The following is a 20,451-nucleotide window of genomic DNA, read 5'->3' on the forward strand; positions in this document are numbered from 1 at the left end:
CAGGAAACCAACAATAGGTGGTTGTATGGACGAAATAGATAGGTGCCGCTCTCACATGATCTTATCTATAAGGTTACTAACCTGACTAGCGTCGTCGTCAACCTTAATAGACCTTAATCCGGAAGAATGCCCCCTCCGGGGGGTCCGAGACACTTGGAAATTACAGTGTAGAGGTATTAGTGCGTTTTGCCCATCCACGCCTAACAGTTGGAAGAAAGGACCGTATTTCATTACTTGAGCACGTTTCCTTTCACACAGCCCAAATTGAACGTAAAATTTCACCTTCTATAGCTCACCGCCGTCCACAGTCACTGTCAAGCATCTCCTCAGTTGCCGACGTCAGAGCTTCTGGAGTGATTCGACTTGTTTTTCTAGTTTATATTCGGTTGTTGTCGGTCTACCAGTTGTAACGTGGATCTCGGAAGTGCATATTGGTTTTAGACTTTGTTTTTGTCTTTCTCTTTTCGTCTCTTTCTAAACCATCTACCGAGAGTGTGTAGGTACTCAGACAGGTTTGATCTAGCGTTCTCGCCCACTCCTTAAGTTCATCCCTCCTCTCCTTCCGTCCTGGCTAGTAGGCCATTTGATCGATGCCGCTAAGGACGACACCAACCGCACCTGGAGCCGGACCAGACCCACCACCACCGCCGCCATCTCCCTTGGGCGGACCACCGCCAGGGCCACCCCTCGGTACATCATCGCCGTTACCCTTCTTCCGTCCCTTACCTTTGCCTTCCTTCCTCAGCTTAGCATTGGCCTGCTTATCAGCCAGGCAGTCAGGACACAAACCACCGTCACCGTCGCCCCTTGCTGCCTTGACGTAGCAGTTGGAGCAAGGCTCCAATCCAGCCGCTTCCAAGGCGTCGATGAGCCTACATGCTCGCTCGGACGGCTTGTTTGCCAAGCAGTCACGGCACTTCCTGGCGTGGCCCTTCGTCTTCCAGACCCTGTTGGGAGGATTCTTGACGCAAGGGTAGTGGATGCCTTGCCTTCTCGATCCTTTGCAGACGCGGGTTTGTCCGCTTGGAACAGCTGGTCTTATGACAGGAGGTCTCGCGACAGCGGGGACGTGAGTGGTGGCCTGGGCTGATGGAGCTGGGGGATGGGGAGGGTTGGGTATGGGGTTTTGTTCAAAGTTGGGATAGGGATTGCCGGCTAGGTGTTGGGTACTGGGATGATAAGGGGAAGCCATGGCTTGACCACCAGAAAAGTTGTTCGGTGCCACATCGCGAGCCGGAAGATGAGCATGGTTGGGGACAGGGTTGTGGCTTAGGTTGGTATTGCCGGTCAGGTGATGGTGGGAATTCAGGCCTCGATCTCCAGAAAAGTGTGGTGCTACATCGAGAGCCGGAGGATGAGGATAGTTGGGGACAGGGTTGTGGCTAGGCGCAAGGCTGGTAGTGCCGGCAAGGTGATGGTCGGAATTCATGCCTTGACCTCTAGAAAAGTGCGGTGCCACATCGAGAGCCGGAGGACGAGGATAGTTAGGGACAGGGTTGTGGCTAGGCGCAAGGTTGGGAGTGCCGGCAAGGTGATGGTGGGAATTCATGCCTTGACCTCCAGGAAGAAAGTGCTGTGCCACATTGGGAACCGAAGCGACGGGTGGGTTTCTGGTTGGATAGAGGTTTCCGGGTGGCTGATTGTTGTTGACTATGTTGGTGCTGTTGAGTGGAATGATACTTCCAGGTCCGTTTGGGCCGTTGCTTCCTACAGTGTGGTTGGCTCTGTTGGGGTAGATGGTCCTGACGGGGTTATAAGTGGTGTTGACGGGTTGATTAGAGGTGTTGACGTGTGGATTAGTGGTGTTGACCGGATGATTACTAGTGTTGACGGGGTACGTAGTGGTATTGACCGGGTAATGGGCCGCATTGGGGTAATAGGTGCCTTCAGCGGTGTAACTTTGGGTTGAAGCGGCTTGTACAAAGGTACGAGAGTCTGCGTTCTAGGCAAGTCCTCTCGTTCTCTGAGCTCCTTCAACCGTTGGGGCTGCCACATCGTTGCTCCCGCCATCATTAGCGGTGGAATGCGCCTTTTCGGCCATGGCGATTCACGGCGCGGCCTATCGCACTTGATTCGGGTTGTCAGCTATTCGTCCAACCTCTCAGCAATGAATGTGGGCTTTTACCTCTAGAAGTAGGTTCACCACAATGCGTCGGGTAAATCAGGTCGCATCAACCTGACACTGGCGAAACGGTGCTGCTCACAAATGTCTAGATACGCAAATCTTTGATGAGCTAAGGATGTTATCTTGACCTACGAAGATACTTGTAGTCCCTGAGCAGAGATGTGCGAGGGAGGACGAGGGCAGGATATAAAGCAGAAAAGAGATTTTTTTGTGGATGGGCAATAAGCATGGAGGTATAAATACTTCCCCTCTGGATGAAGAGGGGTTGCAATACTTTAAGGCCCCACAAGCGACCTGGAAATGAAAGGTTTGTCAAGGAAGCCTAAAGATAATAGGATGAAAGTAGCCGCTTTTTTTATTTCGTATAGCGGTACCTAGGTACCTCTATGTACCTCTACCTCTAGAAAAGATGGTCGGCACAGGGAGCTAACTGGAACGCTAGGGGCCTAGGTACCTCTAGATACTACCTACTACCTCTACTCTCTAACCTTGGAAACACTTCACGGTGACAGGACCTGGAAGAACCCAATGTAGCTGGGGCAGGGCCTATTACAAATTCTCGGGTTAGGTCGTCCCCTCATCTTTGCTCTTACTCTGGAACTTGTTCGCGCCAATTGTCGAGTTTTGATACTGCCTAATTAGCCGGCTCCGCTGCGAGCACGGACACTTTCTCAACTTTTAACCTTGATATCCCATCTTCAAGGAACTGGCTGTCGTGGCTTCCGTAATAGTAGCTTCCGCATTAGTAGCTTCCGTACTAGTAGCTTCCGCATTAGTACTTCCGTACTGGTAGCTTCCGCATTGGTAGCTTCCGGACTGGGGGCTTCCCGACTCGTGGCCTCGCAACTGACTACTAACATAATGGTTACTAACGTATATGTTGCCAGCAATATATAGGTAGATATGTGTTCCCGCTCTTCAAGTTCAAGTTTTATGCTATCCTTGAGTGGATAGAGTCGTATCCAGTCCATCGTTAAGACCCGATTGCTGGAGGTACGTTAACGTACCTTCTTCGAACAAGGGAAGTCTGTCTCCCCTAGGTCTTTAGAGGTACATATAGCCAAGAAATCCGCCTTTACCTTCCCTGACTGATTATATAAAGAATACTTGGAATTAGCAAGAACCAACCGACTAAAAAGTCCAGTCCAAGGCAACCGCGCTTCAAACCCACAGCAACTCCTTCCACTCCCAACCTCCGTGCCCCCACGCCTTCAAACTAGAAACCGCTAGTTCGCATTCGCATGCTTGCGCTTGCCATTGCCCGCGTTTCTCAAGGCGAGGTTGTTCCTGCCCATCGCCACACAATCCTCGCAAAGCCCACCGCCCGGACGGGCATCCTCGACAAAACACTTTGAGCAAGGATTATGGCCAGCTGCAACGCGAGCCTCGACATTGGTTCTCTTGTTGCCCCTGGGCGCATTGGCTAGGCAGTCCATACACTGCGTGGCTGTGCGCTTCCACGCCAAGTGAGCCGGTGAGTGTTTGCACGGATGATAAACCTGTTGCCTAGTGCTGCCCCGACAACGGGGCCAAGTGGTGGCGGCTTGAGTGACATTGTTGGCCATGCTTAAACTGGGGATGGGGGGTGCAGGTACGATGGGGTTGACTGTGGCATGTTGACTCCCGTTGTTGGCCATGCTCGGGATGGGGGGCGAGGGTGGCATTGTGTTGACTGTGGCAGATGGGGCCATGTTGCTGGCCATGTGGGGGATGGGCATCGCGGTTGAAGACCGGTTGCCTTTGAACGCGAAAGATTGGTCCGTGGTGCTGGCCCTGCTACCCCTTGGGATTGGGGGTGCAGACGAGCATCGGCTGTTATTAACTGTGGCAGATATGTTGATGTTGTTGGCAACTCTGGCGATAGGGGTCGCAGTTGAAAGTGGGTTACCGTGCCCTGTATGAGATTCTTTCATGCTGCTGGTCATGACGGGGCTAGGGGACCCATTCGGGACTCCTTGGCTGGGAATGGGAACGCTGCGGGCAGAGGAATAGGGGAGTGAGATGTTCTGGGTCGGCTTGGTCGCCAGGGCTACAAGCTTGGGACGAGCCGTATCACTGTGTTGGAGGTTTTGAACAGTGTCTCCATGTCTAGAGGGACCGTTGATTGGTGAGGGGACAACTGGAAGACGATGTCCATGACCGGATGAGCGTCTGGGCTTCTTGCAAGACGTGCAAATGGTTGAATGACAGAGTTGCGGGCTAGTGTTGGAAGCGCGAGTGATGTTTGAAGTTTCGATGAAGTTCGCATCCTTCGTGTTCGAACTTTTCATGGCGCTGGATAGACGCCTGATCTTCGTAGGTCTGTCATCGGTGCAGCCGGTGCTGGTGGTTGACGTAGCATTAAAAATTTTGTCGACGGCGGCAAAGGTCGAAGGGTCATTCAAAGTTTCCCAAGAGTAGCTATGATACTCGGTGGGGCGGGCAGAATGAGTTATTTCAAGTTGAGAGCTGATGGGAAGGGCGGTCATGCACCCATTTAGGACGTTGCGACGCTCAGCGACATGGAAAGAGCCACCCGCCTCCTAAGCACGGTGCTCGTAGGGCTGTCGATTGCGCTTGAGCATGTCCTCGGGATCCTGGATTCCCAATGCTTCGTTGAAGAAGTATGATATCTCCTCCTTGCTCATCTGAGGCAGGTCGAAGAAGACGTGTTAGCATTGCACACGCGGACAGGTTTACGAGAGGGCTTACCTCGCTTGACGTAGAGGCATCGTCAGTCGTACGGGCATCAACCCGCAGATCGGTGAAACTGGGTGTCGGGTGGCCCAGACCCAGTGGGCTTTTAGGGTCCATCACTAACTAATATCAAATTGCACTCCCACGACTTCGTCTATCAAGAGTACCACTGAAGTGTGTGGTAAATTTGAAGTGTTTTGCAGTTGTTGGGTGGTCAGAGGTACCGAGGTGCCTCACGAAGCGTACAGCTCTGATGTGGAAATCAAGTGTGAGGACTTGATGGAGGAAAGGGATGGAGCTCGCTGGTGTGCCGTTTTGAAGTCCAAAATTGGAAACTTGGAGGGCATTACCAGTGAAGGAGGATGTGGCTGCACGGTGTTGAGTAGAAGTAACACCGTCCCTGCATAAGGTAGTGTGGTCCTCATCTCCTATGCCTTCTTAGAATGTAAGCGCTAGAACGGATTGGCTATCCCTTGTCGTTTGTCGCTCCCATATGACCGTCAAATAAATCAGACGAATTTCACTTCTCATTGGTCCAGGAGTCCAGGTTACCTGTGGGGATTCGCCGCTGTCCTTGCGGTGCACGCATCTTGAATGCAATCCTGCATGCTAGCTATATCTATCTCTTTCCCACTAACTCGGTTTTTTATTTCCTACTAATAGCCACGCGTCGCCTGCATCCTATAAGTATTTTCTTTATTTGTAAAATAATTGTTGAATGTCCACATTCAAGCTGTTGTGCTGAGAATGTGGCGTGCTTTTTTTTTGTAATTGTTTTTTGTTTTCTTTCCTTGCCTCCTTTCCCTCATTCCCTGCTTTATTTACGCTGTTCCCATTCCAACCGCTCGATCTTCATCGTTCCCATAACTGCACCTCAATACGCCCACTGAACGCTCTCGCTAAGGACGGCCCCAACGGCACCGGCACTGGGGGGCGGACCCTGTCCACCGTTGCCACCACCCTTGGGAGGGCCACCACTCGGGCCACCCCTAGGATTGGATCCCGAATCGTCGTTCCTGGTCGCCTTTTTGGACCGTTTCCCTTGTCCCTTTTTCCGTAGAGCTTTGTTGGACTTGCCCATGTTGAGGCAGGTATTGCAAAGTCCGCCCCCGTCACGGGCGTCCTTGCGAAAACATTTTGAGCAGGGCACTCTTCCAGCGTCCAAGCGTGCATCCATGCCGTCGCGAACGGCTTTGGCAGGTGGGTTGGCAAGACAATTGGTGCACTGCCGTGCCTTGCCAGTCTGTTTCCACGCCCTTTTGGGAGGGTTGTGGATACAGGGCACTCCCTTCTTTCTTGATCCTTGACACAGCCGCACTCGTCTGGCACCAGCAGTGACGGTGGGGGGCTGAGAGATGACCGGGGCAGGCAAGGCCGCAGGCAAGGCCGCAGGCCGGGGTGTGATGGGGAGTGGTGCGTTGATAAGACCGACGTTCGGACCGTCCCATGTCGGACCCTGGTGGTAATTGGTGTGTACCTGACGATTCTGGCTGTGGCCATAATGAGCGCCGCTGATGATACCGTTGGTGAGATACTCAGCAGGATAATTAGAGGTACTGTCGGTGAAATGGTTGCTTCCGTTGGGCTGATTGTGGGTGGGATACCCGTTGGAAATGCCTGGGTTATTGCTGTCAGAGGCATAATTGATGTTGCTAAGATGGTTGCTAGTGTTGGGATTAGATATTCCGGTTGCATAGCCGTTGAAGGTGTTGTAGAAGTGGTTACCTCCCCCATTGAGGTAACTACTATCACCAGGGCTGGGATAATAGTTGCTGTGGTTGGGGGAATTGGTGGTGATAGGGTGACTGTTGAGAACAGTGCCAGGCTGGACAGTGCTCATCGCATTCTGGAAGTGTCCACCACCTGCTGGGGTAGGGTCAGCAGTTACCACTAATGGTACTTGGATTGGCTCGCGGAGTGGAAGGTGGGCATTCTACGCTGACGATCCTGCTCCATGAGATCCAGCAAAGATGGCATTTTCGACGTCCAGGTTTATGTTGGCGACGTTGTCGACCAGTTCTTGGATGACGATGTCGCCTTGAAGCCGCGAAGAATGCTCTTTGTTGCCCTCTTCTCCGTTCTCATGCGTCTCAACCGCGTTTTGGGCGCCATTGCCAGCGCCGGTAGGTGGTTTACCCGCCATGGCGTTGAACCGGCACGCCAACAATGCTAGGATCCAGTGGTCAGTTACGCACCGAATGAATTAATAATGAGTCGGTGTTTATACCTTTGGCTAGTTGACGATACGGCGCGCCTTCACTGGCAGCAACTCGATGCTGCCTTCAACTCGTTAGGAGACACGAACGACTCGTTTAATCGAGACGCCGTCTTCTGATACTTTTGACTACCAATTTTTTCGCCCGCTCCGTCTAAAGGGAATCCTCGATGTGATCGTGGTCTTTTTCCCACGACAAGAGGACGTCTTGGCCTGAACTAGGGTAAAAACGAAGAGGGGACCTTTTATGTTATGTTGAATGGACGAAAGTAAAAGAACGCTAATTCGGATCTCCACAGCCACTGGACCTTGATGTGGGAGATTGGTAAATACAAGGTGGAGGGACAGTGGCCGTTTGTTCAGGGAAGGCACAGGGAGCTAACTGGAATGCACGGGCCTACTTTGAGACCTTGAAAAAAACAATAGTAAAAGGCGAACACAAGGTGGTTGGAGTCGTGCCTTCCCCAAGCCCTCGAGTCTCCCTCTCATCTTCGCTCTTACTCGGCATAGACATCTTGGCGCTTCCTTATTGGCCGGCTCTCCTAATAGCTCGGACACTTGGTCAGTTCAAGCAGGCACGCGTGGCTTGGTTGCTATTGTGGCTATTAATCCCTATACAGTCCCTCAATAGCAGAAGTAGTGGATCCCGTTTCGTCTTGACTTTCCACTCAATTTTCCAACTTGATGTAGCCCGCCATTCCATACTTCAGGGTTAGTTTTACCTGCTCTTACCTTTATATACGACCCTATCGAATTTGCTCTTTCCATCGAAGGACTTCCAGGTACCCGCCTACACTGAAGATACCCATTATCTTCATTCCAATCCCAGCTCGCATTCCTTGTTATGGCGGACAACCAAACCGCCGACGGCTCTAATGCCAACAGTGATTTCCTGGTCTCTGATGTGAGTAAATAATTCGTCGATGTCGCGAGCGTGTTCTTATTCATCGCGCCTCTAATGCGATATCAAGAATCAGAGGCAGTCCGGGAACCAAGTGCAAAACACCCTCTCGTCCGCGCAGCATTCTCATAACGTCGAAAATGATGACAACAATGTCTTCCACAATATCGCAGACGTCGGCGAGCAATTAGCCAACGTCCAAGGCCCTGTTATTGAGGGAAACCCCGGCGCCGTTGGTGTTCATCCCAATCTTCCCCGAGACATTCTCGCCGTGGACACGATGTCACGGGCAGAGCTCGTCGCGGCTCTGGAAGTTCTGTCCGCCACGAACCTTCCTGCGGAAGCGGTCTGTATCGACGTGGAGATTGTCGAAGCCATCATCACCGCGACCGTTACCTTTCTGCACCATAATCACACCCAATGCATCCATATCGACAAAGCGACGGGCGAACGCTGCACTGCTCACGCCTAGAAGGTGGGAGCAAGGCTTTGCTTCGCTCATCTGCACAACTGTCCCGGGATCAACCTTCGAGTCGACATCCTGATGCGCCAGGTCCGTGGCCACGGAACTTGTTCTGGATGTTATGTGTTGCAGGACGCAGAGAGAGGTATGCTCTGCTTCGAATGTTGGTACAAGAGTTTCTTGCGCACCGAGCGCCGCAAGATCCGCGAGGTGATTGGTTGGTCGCAAGAGATCGTGGCCGGACTTTGGCGGCTGCTTGCTGCCCTAGGGAATTAGATCAACGATCATGAACCAAGGAGGCATTGTAGATATAGACACTTTGACATAACCGTCTTCGCCCTATATACCTCTGGTGCCTAACTGAAGTCGGTAGCTCTCAAGTTTGATGCTCCTATGGAAGTTCCTGAATTGACTCATCTACCGCGATCATGACTGTTCCATTTGGCTAACGTTCGTGACTCTTATTAACAAGCTTTGCGATCGATCGTAGTGTCATACATGTTCGTGCTACATGAAGACGACGTCTACACTGAAGAATAAGTCACATTAATGGAGTTTTTCTCTATCTACAGGTTCCTGTCGTAGCTTAAGACGGTGCTAAAGTTGCCCGACTATAAATCGTCTCTTTGTTCTGTCCTTCTGTCCGCTAACATGGCGGATTTTTCATAGCGGAGTTACAGGGCGCTCCTAGGGGCTTGCGCTGTTAGCGCATTACGTCTCTATGCATGAACCCTTGGAGCGAGCTTGCTCACTGAGGCCACTGCATCGCAAACCCAGACGCAAAACTTGAAATGAATTAAAATCTCGGTCAAAACTAAGTACTCCTTCTCAATTACAAACAGTTCATTTCATGTTCAATCTTGAGTATATTGAGACTGCCAAATTGTTTAGTGTCCCTTCAGCGGGCGGCTTGGCTGGAGTGGGTCCGTTCTATAGCCTGTGGAAATCGTCGCTGCGGGGGGGCAGGGGCATACAAAGCCGGATAGCGCCTCCCTTATAGCATGTACATTAGCCGCACACCCCTCAACATCGTAACCTCCTTTGACAAGTCTGTGAAGTTGGCAACAACTGCCATTCTCACCCACCACCCCTTCGAGTATTCCCCTCGAATGCGATGCTTCCTCTTGCCCCTTCACTCCTTCCTCTGTTCCGGGTTGCTCCTGCCCATATCCACGCTTCCTTGGCAAAGGCTGCCCCCCGGACGAGCATCGTTTCAGTAACACTTTGAAGAAAGGTCGATAGCTACCGACGGCGACTCTCCTCGCCATACTGGCTCTAAGCCCCGCGTTGCGCGCGTTCGCCTAACACTCCAAGCATTGAGTGGCACTTTTCTTCGAGGCCCGGTGTGCGGATGCGTTCTTGCATGGATGACGGCTGCCGCGTTTGAGGTAACCTTTGCAGGTAGGCCAAGGGTTGGCGGCGTTGACCGAAGAGGGACTTGAGGTGAATGTGATTGACTGTTGGCTGTCATCGTTGTTGACTGGAAGGAGCTGATCACCGTTGAGTTAGTCGAGCAGTCTCACACACGGATCATCAAGACACAAACCTCGTTGCTATCGTCTTTGGCGCCATATACATGCGCTATGTTCCCCAACGGTGTAATCAAGTTTCCACTTGTGACGGTTGTAGGATCTCAGAGGGCGCTTTGTGTGTCGCCTGATACCCCTAACATCGTGGGGATCTTGAATGCCAATAGCTTGCTCGAAGAAGTACGAAATGTTCGGTTGTTCATCTTCGGAAGACTTGACAGGTACGTCAGCAGGGGATTTGACTTCTAAATTGGCCACTGACAATAAGCATAGGGGCAGTTTACATACCTCGACCGGCTCAGTGGCAGAGCCATTCTCAGCAACAGGTCCGGAATGGACCCAATCGTCTTCGTCCGGGAACCCCAGACCCAAAGGGTCGTTGGGATCCATAATGCTTTGATGCTTGCGGTCTGCCTTTTGTACTTGTCGAGAATCGCTGCACCAGCGCAAGTACTTGTGTGTGGTGATGCGCTACACAAGGGAGGTAGAGGATGGCTTTAAACAGAGGTACGTCCGAGTTTGACGCATAAGAACGGTTGGGCTCAGTGGAGCGCATAGGCTGCTTTGCGACCGTAAAAAATACACCAGTGAAGGAGGTAACGCCTGATATCGAGTCATTCACATGTTGGCTCTCATCTCATCATTGCGGTGAGGGTAGAATAGTGGGAGATGTCTTCTTACTTGTCTATTCCAAGTATCAGCGAGCTATGACGCTTCCTCATTGGTCCTTGTCGAACTATATACGCCTACTTCCCTGCTAGCTTCAAGGTTGGTTGACCTGGTTCAGCCCCGTGGGGCTCGAGTTCTACCTCTATCCAGGCGATAAGGCCTGATGCTGACAATAGAGGTAGGAGACCGGTGGGTCCAGGTCCCTTGACTCGTCCGCGGTGTCAGGACGGGGAGGATATTTCCAGGGAGAGGAGAGTCCCTTTACAGTCCTATATACGTGCTTCTATTTACCTCTATCTGTCGTTTTTTACAATCACCAAACATCCGTCCCCTCCCCTCCGGTCAAGCATAGCCGAACAAGGATCGACGCATCTTGATCACCACACGTCACCAACTGCAGGAACAGTCAGAAAGATGGAGAACCAGAACGCGTATCAAGGCATCGAGGGGAATGACCAACACCATTTTCTGGGAAGTGAGGCCGTCGCCGCTCAAGTGAGTCAACTCTAGTCCTCATCATCGCTGATCGCAAACTTGTTCCATGGCCTCTGACACCGTCTGAACAACAGTCTGCTAGTAATAACCAAGCAAACCAACAACCTAACAACCACTTACCCAATAACAACAACGTCATTGGCCTACAGCCCGGCGGCGCGCTCAACCAGGCCGTCATTGTTCAGCCACAGCAGGATGATGATGACATCGAACCAGAAATACCTCTTCTGAGCGATGAAATCCGGGCTGCCCTCGTCGAGATAGCCAACACCAACCCCCCAGTTGACATGCGGACCGTTGAACCGGAGCTCTTGCGGGCCATCATCGCCGATGTCGCCAGGGTGCTCCACGCACGCAATGGCCGGTGCCGCCATGTGGACGAGGTCACTGGCGAGCAGTGTCCAGCTCGAAGGTGGAAGGCGGGTGCGCGAAAATGCATGAGCCACCTCAAGAGGCATCTTTCAGTGGAGACGCAGCTCAAGATCCTGATGAGGCAGATGGAAGGCTACGGGACATTCTCAGGCGACTATGCCTGGAAGGAGAGGGAAGATGGGAGAATCTGCGACGGATGTAGGAGGAAGGATGCCCTCCGGCGGGAAAGAGCAGGGATGTAAGAAGTTGATGGGGATAGTTGGTAAACAATTGAATGCGTCAAGTTTGGACCAATGAAGACGTGAGCTTGATCACCCGGTTGGCTCACCGGCAGGAAGAGGACGATAGACTCAACCAGGATCGAGTCATCTTGCTAGGAAAGAGCGAGTCAGCCCTGTTAGCGTGAACATAAAAGAATCCCTCACTCCTTTGTGGCACTCCATGTCATTGTCCCATTTTTTCTATAATCCTCGTCTTTCATCGGTCCTTCGCTCATTGTCCACTCAGCGGCGTGTTTCTTTGTTGCGAATAGGACCTTTGTGATGGGTCCGATGCGCCCACCCCATCTCAGGCCTTATATCTCTGTGGTTGTCCGTAGGCCGTTGATTGGCATTTCAAGAGGAAAAACGTGATCTTGCCATGTGGCAATCGACGGGAATTTGGAATGAAAGCTAGTTGTCGGGATTGTTTACTTGACCCTGAGCGGTGCATAGAGTCTTTTGCGCTAACGCTTTTTGTTGATTCAGCGGTCTTGCAGGGGGGATTTAGGGCAGCCGCTGTTAGTGAGTGAAGTCTCCACGCAGAGACCACCACAGCGAACTTGACCTCCAGCTCGCATTATTGTTTAAGAGCGAGATGTTGAATGAAATACTTGGAATTCCTTAAGACAATAGGGAATCCCTCGATACCTAGCTCCATGAGCTAGCAGAGATTTTGCGAAATGGAAAGGGTGTCAAATCCACGAGTGTCCCTGGGCAACCGCGGTCCATTTGCACTTGCTGTGGAATACTGGCTGCAGGGGCATGCATGGCCGTAGCGCTTTCCTCGCAACGACCGACGCTTTCATTAATGAGCCACCGTTCAATCGCAGCAAATTCTGTTCTCGATTACAAAGTTCATCGCAGCTCGCCATTACTTCCGCGTACTTGATCTTTTCTCTTTCCACAGCTCCTTCATGATTCTTCCGCCGCCCGGCGTAGTCGTATACAGCAACCGCTATTCCCGTCGGCGACGCGGGAGCGGCCATCCTCCACAATCGATCATATTCTCACATGAGCCCAAACCGTACGTCAGAATACGCCAAAAACGACAAACCACGGGCTTTTTGGCTGTTTTCGCCTCTGGATTTCGTGCTAACCCGCAACGCAGGCAACGAAATCGAGCGCCAAGGCGTCCATGTCTGTCCCTCGGCATGCCGATATGATCGAATGTATCGGCAAAGACATCAACAACATGGAACCAGCAATCGACATGGAAGATTTTAGAACGCAGGAAAAGACCTGGAGACGGCATTCTTGACTTCATCCCGTGAACCAAAACGGCATACGTGCTCAGACTCACTCACACTGTCAACATTCCTACCTGCCAGTTCGGTTTTCACTGATGATTACTGGTCATATCTCTTGTGAGGCGAAATCTGAGAGATTGATTTCACCCGGTCCGGCTGTTCACGACCGCATACCATCACTGTTCACGTCTAGTTAATCAGGTCGCCCACTAAAGGTAGGTGTCTTGAACACTGCTAGTGGACTATGAATGTTGACGCAGAGCCTTGGACACAGGATGGTCCTGTTCGGCGCTGTTCTTGTTTACATTCTGTCAGCATGTGGAGACCGTCGTTGTTCAGTGGGCTATACCGGTTTATCCGAGTCGAACAGTCTGTGCGTGGTATGGTTCCTATGTTCATCTTCTTTCGCTGTGGTATTGCACGCTGATCTTATATACACCGACATGTGGACAAGGTCAGTGTTCGGTGGGCAGTATTGCTTGACCGCAGCTGTACAGTGTACAAGAAGGATAATTTCTCTGCTCATCTTATGAGACATTAAATTGTTCGCTGTTCTCTCATGCATGAGCAGCCGAACAACCTTGGTGTTCGGTGAGCTACGCCGGTCAACCGGAGTTGGGCATTCTATGTGTGGTATGCTTCCTCTGTTCATGGCTGTTCACCCTCAGACTCGCAAGGCAGTGGATCTGAGAACCGGCCTAGAGTGTCGCAATTCCCATAGCATAAAGGGCAGCTCGGAACTTCCTCTTGGGAAATTTTTTCTCTTCCTGCTTCATCACCACCAACAACCTCGACCCAACGTCAACCAACCACAAGCATCCACACACACCAAAACACATCACACACCCAACCACTCCAAGACTTCATCATGTCTGACAACGCTTCTAATAACATCAATATGGGCAACTACCACAACGGAACTGTCCCCGCTACACCCATTGCCCAGAACATTCAGGAGCAAAGCGCCGACAACTCTCACCAGTCATCCATCCCCCGAACAGCGTCTTCAACTTCAACACTCCAATTGACAGGTAAGTCACCCAAACTTCTAGCAACATGATGCATGTAAGATGTCAAGTAACTGACAACCATCACAGAGGCATGCACGTCCAAAACATTCATCACCAGGGCCAGGACATCAACATGGCTCCCCCTTCTTACCTCGACGACCCTTTTAACCCGATCCACTACCAGCATCTGGCCCACATCAAGACCCTCGAGGACGTGTTCGACGACTACCCTGTCGACTTTCAATCGCCACTCAATTTCGAATATGCCGGCCATCCCGCCGTTCGTAACATTTTCAACCCCATCAACACAATCGGCAACCTCCAAGGAGCCATTGACGCGGCCGCAGCTGTCCTCGACAGCGCCTACGGCCGTTGCACCCGTAGAACCAAGGGTGTGCAGTGCACTCGCTTCTGCTAGAGGCGGAACGCGATGTACTGCCTCACCCACCTCGGGAATCGGCCTGGCAAGGATACCATCCTGGAAATCTATCGTCGCAAGGCTCTAGGATACGGCACTTGCTCTACGGACTTCGCCTGGATGCCCAAGGAGACCGGGAAGCGGTGCGACCGGTGCGTCGAGATGAAGAGGAACCGGATGGAGAACCGCGCGGCGGCGGCCGCGGCAGCACAGCCTGCTCAGCAATCTCAGGAGGACGGAGCCGACACCAGCCAGGCTACCTCTACTGATGACTCGATGATGTCGGGAGAAGCGATTGCCAACCTCCATATCTGAATCATCAGACCTCATACACAGAGACCGATACCAAGATTGTAAGTACCTTCATCCCTTACCACATCATCTTTGAGGCATCGACATGAACTAACATTGGATGATGATATAGGACACCAACAGATTGTCCCTAAATTGAGAAGTAGACTTCTTCAGATTATTTTGTTGAAAGTACAAGGGAAACCAGCTGATCAAATCAGGTCTATGAGCAAGGAAAATAAGGGTTATGTCAGATAAAAAACATTCAGATAGCTTGAAATGAGCCAACTTGCTCAAAACATCTTTGCTACTGCCATTCTGCCCTCGTGAACTCGTTCTACGTGATTACTACGTCTAGGTGAACTTACTGCAGTAGGTAGAAGTAGCGTTGATATTATTTGAATCCCTTTGTTCGTGACCTCACCCTATTTGTGCAAATCTCAACATTAGGTTTTCTCTACAACATTATGATTCCTTCTCGTGACTCGTCCGCTCGCTGTGATTTCGCTCCTAGTTTGAGTCGTTTACAACTTCATTCTATTCCTCGCACTTGAAATACCATTTCTTTAATGAAGTCCGTAATGTCATTGACAATCCGTCTCTTGTCCTGGTCGTATATATCGTTATCCTTGTGTGGAGCGACACTGTCTGCGGCGTCGGTTGCCTGGTCGACGACAACGGAGACACGATAAGCCGCGATAAGCGCAAGCTCAGCCCTATTGTGTAGGGCACGGTCCTTCTTTCCCCCTATAAGCCGTTAGGAATGGGTTATAATCACCTGCGGTTGGTGCTGCTATAGTAGCTCTATCTCCCGCGGCAGGCCAACCTGACTTTGAAAGTGACATGTAATAGGAAGTGGAGCCAATTGACCTTGCCGGCAATATCCATCCGGGCCGGCACGCCTGCCATTTTGGACCTTGGGATGGACCTTGAATCCAGCTTTGCAACGGCCCAACCTTTCAACCTGCTCTTTCCACTTTTCTCCGTAAGTCCTGAAACTTCAAACCTGCAACGCATTCGTCTTCGAGTCATTTCAGTCCCAGAATTGCCAGATATTGCGCGCAAAGAGGTGGTGTCTCGGTAGAAAGAAAGCGTATCGGCATCCGACATCGTTTGTCGGGCGCCTCCCAAGCAGCAATGTCTAGAGGTAAGAACAAGAAGAATCGCCAGGCTGCCGGCGCGAGGCAGGGTTCCCTTCCCCAGAGCCAAGGTCAAGGCAACCACGCAGTTGCGAGCAACGTGATGGGCAACGGACCCAACCTATCTCTCCTCAGGTCAGCCTCGCTTCATCCTGCCACTACAGGACTTTAACCCCAACTAGTGCACTGCTGACATAGAAATAGCGAAAATCATGGGCACAATCAGGGCCCAGAGAGTGACCAACTCCCGGCCATCCCCTCTACCCCTCAAAGCAACAACCCTACCTCTAACCAGCACCTGCCTGCCCCTGGTCATAATGGCCACTCCATCCCTATCATCAGTAATACCCCCTCTGTCCCCTCCATGCACCACCAGCCTCTGCACCATGCCCACAATCCTAATCACCAGAACATGTACCACAATATCCATCCTTTCATGCCTCCCAATTTCAATGGTCCGTTTCCGGGTCACAACGTCGACTTCGGCGAGCACTTCATTCCAAGCAACGCATTCGACGGAAACCTTCATTCGGAACAAGAACCGTTTCTTCAGCAGGGTGAGCTGTCATTCGCCAATTTGCCTTTAGACCCCAACTTCGCTTCATCGCCTGCTGGAGCAAACCAACCTCAAGAGATGATGAACCACCCTGTTACTTTTCATCAGGCCCAGACCTACCCCTTGGGCGGCCATCCGATGGGATCCAGCCAGCTAGCTTTGAGCCAGGACGCTCCAAACCAGCAAGCTTTGAACCAGCAAGGTGTAACCCAGCAAGCTCTAGACCAGCACCACCCAGCTGTTAACCACCAGTAAGTGGACTTACCTGTTGATGACCCCCCTACGCCCCATCCCCAGGCAAAGCATCCGGCCGTCCTAACCCTCGGAACCATCACGGTCAACATGGCGGAAGACGATGTCAGACACATCATCAGGGAGGCAGCAGACGTGCTGTACGCCGGACACGGGCAGTGCCAGCGATATTTACCCAACGAAAATGGTGCCGAAGCGGGAAACCTTGAGTAGCAACAAGCGTTGTCTAACGGACAATCAATGTTTAGAAAACAGTAACTGTTTTCCAGATGTCTCGCACCAAGCTGCTGTCGAGAACAAAGTTATTATCCAACATCAAAGCCAAATTCAACATCAGCCCAACATCCAGTAACAGGCCTTCATCCAGTACCTGGCCTATCTACAGCACCAAGCCCACCACCAGCATCAGGCTCACCTTCAGCATCAAGCTCACCCCCAACACCAGACCTCTATCAACCAGCAAATGCCTGTCCCGCATCCAGCTCTCCATCACCATCAGCTCGCTGTTCAATATCCAGCCCCGGTCCAACACCAGGTCCCGGAAGTGCCTGTTCCGGTTCCTGTTCCCGGCGCCACGGGCCCAGCGGGCGACCATGGCCCACCGACACCTCACCCAGAGGCTAATCATCCCGCTATAGTCGCTCTCCACGACGTTGGAGAGGATCTGGATGCAGAGGTGATTAGGTAGCTCATTAGGGCCGCAGCTGCGGTTCTCTTTGGGGGCCATCCCCAATGCCGCAGGATGATTTGGGCCATGATGGAGTCGAGGTGCATTGCACCGCGAGTTCCTAGAAGGCACTTCGCGGTCGTTCGTGCCTCCAACATCTCGGCAACCGTCTGTCACTTGTTGCCCAGATTGCAATTTTAATGCGCAAGTCCCGCGGTGAGGGGACTTGCTCGGGCTGCTACGCCCCAACACCCTACGACGACGGCAAGCTTTGTGGACGTTGCTTAGGTTAGGTAGGACGGAGTTTGCAAGATGCTACCTCGAGCTTTCCAGGTAATCGGCCCGTAATCTTCGACCAGAAACTTTGCTTCAGGGCGGGAGACATGGATGGACATTTTTTCATAGGATTTGAAAGGGAACACCCGACACCGTAGCATACCGGTACAGAGAATACCTAGATGTGGGATGATTCTAGGTATAGATACCTTACTTCTAGTAACATAAACACCATTGATCATAACAGGCATTGTTACGGTACCTACTTAGGTAAACAAGTGATATATCAACTGTTAAGGGGCATTTTTCATGAGCCGATAATCCTGTATACTCTAGAGGTGGAACTATTCCGCAGTGGCTCCGGCCTAGGACATAACGGGAACAATTTGTGTTTGGATTGCAAGTTGCGAACTGTCCGAGACATCATACGCGCTGTCTGTGTGATATGATTTATAGGACGTTGGTTCGGAATATCCCAAGTACCTCAAGGTAGCGAAGTTGAAGATGGAAGTGGAAGGTTCTAGTCGTCACGGATCAAAGATCTCAAAGATTATCTCATTGTCCGTGGACGCTGCATGGGTGGGTGAATGAATGTCCACGGCAGTGTACCGGTGACCTCTGGAGCATGACACTCGCGCTCTACCGCCCTCCTACAACGTAAGTAGGTATTTTGAGCGTCGCTCTTTCCTGCCAGCTCAGCCACAGGGGCAGGCAGTGGCCAAGGTGTTTCAGTAAAGGTTTCTAACCTGGATCAGCCACATCAGGTTTCCTTAGGGCTGATCATTTTCAATTCACCGGATCCTTCCGCACCATTTAAGGCGGTTCTCCTCGACTGTTCCTGACCATTTCTCCCTCCACAATAAACCGAACAAGGCATCGAATTAATTGACACGTCCAAACGTCAATCAATTGCCTGTATCGTTAGAACACGTTGGAACACCAAAGCGGGCCTCTTTGTCACTGTGAGCTGCGCGTTGGAAGCCACATGCAGCTGCAAGATGGCTCAAGACAAACAGAAGTCCCGCAAGGAGGTCCGAAAGGTGAATCATCCGGGTCATGCCTCGGTCCCCTCCCACCTCAGCCAGGGTGAGAACGCAGAGGTATAGCCCCAAAGCAACCACAAGTTGAGACGTAGCGCCCGCTAATATCTTCATGTAGAGCCCCATCGCCAACAAAAAGGACACCGGCGACTTGGGAAATAACAATCCAGTTCCACCTGGATCCTCTCAGCAGCATCACGCCGTTACGGCGCAGCATTCCCAGTATCTGGTTTCGCCAGGGGCAAGGTTGCCCGATGTTTCCCATCTAAGCCCTGTCAACAACTTGAACACAGGCACTCAGCACGTACCTTCATTCAGTGTTTCCCATAACAACCAACACCCCTTGCCCGATCCTTTCAGTGAGCACAACGTCCATGTCCATTCTCATATTGCCGGAGCCCCTCATCGGCATCACCATGGACAGCAAAATCATCAACAGCAAAACTATCAAGAGCAAAACGACCAAGAGCAAAACGACCAAGAGCAAAACCAACACCCCATCGCCAACCCTCTCGATGGCTACGCCTTTCATACAAATGTGGCGGGAGCCTCTCATCATTATGGAGCGCCCAACCAGGTTTCTCTTCCTAACGGTTATGGTTCCAACACTGTTCCTAATGTTGCGGGAGCCCCGCATTATCAGCAATCTGCTCAGTCTGCTCTCCACCAGCCAGCCAATGCATCGCAGAGTGCCAACTATGGAAACATCCCCATGGCGTCGGGGTTCAGTCATTTGAACCAACATGCCGCGAACAACTTTAAGGGAGTTGCAGTTCAACACTACGCGTATGCTGAAGAGCTTCAGTACATGGGCAGTGTTCAAGCCCTCCCGGTTTCTCAAGGTCCGAACTATTTCCAAGGTGTCCCAGTCCAGCACATGCAGTATCAGAATCCTCAGCAACCCCAGCGCATGGGCATTTTGCAAGGCAATGCGGCTTCTCAGCCGAATAACTTCCAGTCTGCATATCCCAACAATGTCTCGGCTGCTCATTCAAATGGTTTCCAGTTCATCCCAGCTCAACATTATCAACTGTCTCGGCAGCCACAACCCGGTATGAACATGGCGCAAGGCGTTCCAGCTGCTCATCTGAACAACACCCCAGCTGCTCATGCGAACAGCTTTCCAGCTGCTCATCCGAACAGCTTTCCAGCTGCTTATCACACCAACGTTGCAGCTGCTCATCAGACTGGTTTCCAACTCGTCCCACCCGAACAGCATCACATGCAACTTTCGCAGCAGCCCCAGCCCATGGACATGGTGCAGCCCATCCCGGTCGCTGACATCGATCCTCTTGACCTTGGTATCCCCCAAGATCAGCATAATCCCATCACTCCTGGACCACCTCATCCGCAGGCCAACCACCCTGCCGTACTCGCTTTAGAAGACATTGATCCGGACCAAGACATCAACGAAATTATCGATGCTGCAGCCAGTGTCCTCCATGCAGACCATCGACAGTGCCAGCACAAGTGGGTAGAGGATGACGTGGAACATCAGTGCACGGGCCATGCTTAGAAGGCTGGGCGCCGCATCAAGTTTTGTCTTCACCATCTCGTTAATAGAATCGGCGCCGACATGAAGGTCCGCATTCTGCGACGCCTTGCCAGAGGTTATGGCACGTGTTCCGGGGACTACCGTCTCATGGAACGGGAGACTGGCACCCTTTGCCCTCGCTGCAAGGCGAGGGCTGATGCCAGGCGGGCAGCGGCAGCCGCAAACGCTGCCGCAATGGTTCCTGGAGTACAAGGCCAGGAAGGTTGGATGGCGGAGGGCAATGTCTTCCAGTAGAGGGGGTGAACGAACACGTTCGTTCAGGGTAGATGGTCTGAAGTTGACTGGATGAACTTTG

The 20,451-nt window shown here is 51.9% G+C and overlaps 10 protein-coding genes across 10 annotated transcripts; 6 read left to right on the top strand and 4 right to left on the bottom strand.

The window, feature by feature from the left end:
• Positions 1-571: 571 nt before the first annotated feature.
• On the bottom strand, positions 572-2,041 carry B0T23DRAFT_395309 (uncharacterized protein; the record flags this gene model as incomplete). The annotated part of the gene is made up of 2 exons (XM_062838181.1): positions 572-1,942; positions 1,979-2,041. The coding sequence occupies 2 exons, from the start codon at positions 2,039-2,041 to the stop codon at positions 572-574; spliced, it is 1,434 nt and encodes a 477-aa protein (XP_062694724.1).
• A 1,310-nt stretch (positions 2,042-3,351) lies between these two features.
• On the bottom strand, positions 3,352-4,918 carry B0T23DRAFT_404036 (uncharacterized protein; the record flags this gene model as incomplete). Its single annotated transcript, XM_062838844.1, has 2 exons — positions 3,352-4,647; positions 4,817-4,918. The coding sequence occupies 2 exons, from the start codon at positions 4,916-4,918 to the stop codon at positions 3,352-3,354; spliced, it is 1,398 nt and encodes a 465-aa protein (XP_062694725.1).
• A 757-nt stretch (positions 4,919-5,675) lies between these two features.
• On the bottom strand, positions 5,676-6,641 carry B0T23DRAFT_315294 (uncharacterized protein; the record flags this gene model as incomplete). Its single annotated transcript, XM_062834850.1, has 2 exons — positions 5,676-6,357; positions 6,406-6,641. 2 exons carry the CDS (start codon positions 6,639-6,641, stop codon positions 5,676-5,678), a joined length of 918 nt encoding a protein of 305 aa, XP_062694726.1.
• Positions 6,642-7,860: 1,219 nt separating this feature from the next.
• Positions 7,861-8,389, top strand: B0T23DRAFT_395312 (uncharacterized protein; the record flags this gene model as incomplete). Its single annotated transcript, XM_062838182.1, has 2 exons — positions 7,861-7,920; positions 7,988-8,389. The coding sequence occupies 2 exons, from the start codon at positions 7,861-7,863 to the stop codon at positions 8,387-8,389; spliced, it is 462 nt and encodes a 153-aa protein (XP_062694727.1).
• A 1,544-nt stretch (positions 8,390-9,933) lies between these two features.
• Positions 9,934-10,299, bottom strand: B0T23DRAFT_312813 (uncharacterized protein; the record flags this gene model as incomplete). Its single annotated transcript, XM_062834707.1, has 2 exons — positions 9,934-10,122; positions 10,198-10,299. The coding sequence occupies 2 exons, from the start codon at positions 10,297-10,299 to the stop codon at positions 9,934-9,936; spliced, it is 291 nt and encodes a 96-aa protein (XP_062694728.1).
• Positions 10,300-10,992: 693 nt separating this feature from the next.
• B0T23DRAFT_314615 (uncharacterized protein) lies at positions 10,993-11,687 on the top strand (the record flags this gene model as incomplete). Its single annotated transcript, XM_062834813.1, has 2 exons — positions 10,993-11,073; positions 11,148-11,687. The coding sequence occupies 2 exons, from the start codon at positions 10,993-10,995 to the stop codon at positions 11,685-11,687; spliced, it is 621 nt and encodes a 206-aa protein (XP_062694729.1).
• Positions 11,688-13,820: 2,133 nt separating this feature from the next.
• Positions 13,821-14,695, top strand: B0T23DRAFT_404040 (uncharacterized protein; the record flags this gene model as incomplete). Its single annotated transcript, XM_062838845.1, has 3 exons — positions 13,821-13,954; positions 14,050-14,311; positions 14,381-14,695. The coding sequence occupies 3 exons, from the start codon at positions 13,821-13,823 to the stop codon at positions 14,693-14,695; spliced, it is 711 nt and encodes a 236-aa protein (XP_062694730.1).
• A 1,113-nt stretch (positions 14,696-15,808) lies between these two features.
• On the top strand, positions 15,809-16,831 carry B0T23DRAFT_404041 (uncharacterized protein; the record flags this gene model as incomplete). The annotated part of the gene is made up of 3 exons (XM_062838846.1): positions 15,809-15,945; positions 16,015-16,568; positions 16,623-16,831. 3 exons carry the CDS (start codon positions 15,809-15,811, stop codon positions 16,829-16,831), a joined length of 900 nt encoding a protein of 299 aa, XP_062694731.1.
• Positions 16,832-18,559: 1,728 nt separating this feature from the next.
• B0T23DRAFT_428206 (uncharacterized protein) lies at positions 18,560-20,117 on the top strand (the record flags this gene model as incomplete). The annotated part of the gene is made up of 2 exons (XM_062840122.1): positions 18,560-18,661; positions 18,720-20,117. The coding sequence occupies 2 exons, from the start codon at positions 18,560-18,562 to the stop codon at positions 20,115-20,117; spliced, it is 1,500 nt and encodes a 499-aa protein (XP_062694732.1).
• Positions 20,118-20,177: 60 nt separating this feature from the next.
• B0T23DRAFT_404042 (uncharacterized protein) lies at positions 20,178-20,390 on the top strand (the record flags this gene model as incomplete). Its single annotated transcript, XM_062838847.1, has 1 exon — positions 20,178-20,390. The coding sequence occupies one exon, from the start codon at positions 20,178-20,180 to the stop codon at positions 20,388-20,390; it is 213 nt and encodes a 70-aa protein (XP_062694733.1).
• Positions 20,391-20,451: the final 61 nt, after the last annotated feature.

Source organism: Neurospora hispaniola (genome assembly GCF_033458365.1).
Source record: "Neurospora hispaniola strain FGSC 10403 chromosome Unknown B0T23scaffold_3, whole genome shotgun sequence".
NCBI lineage: Eukaryota > Fungi > Ascomycota > Sordariomycetes > Sordariales > Sordariaceae > Neurospora > Neurospora hispaniola.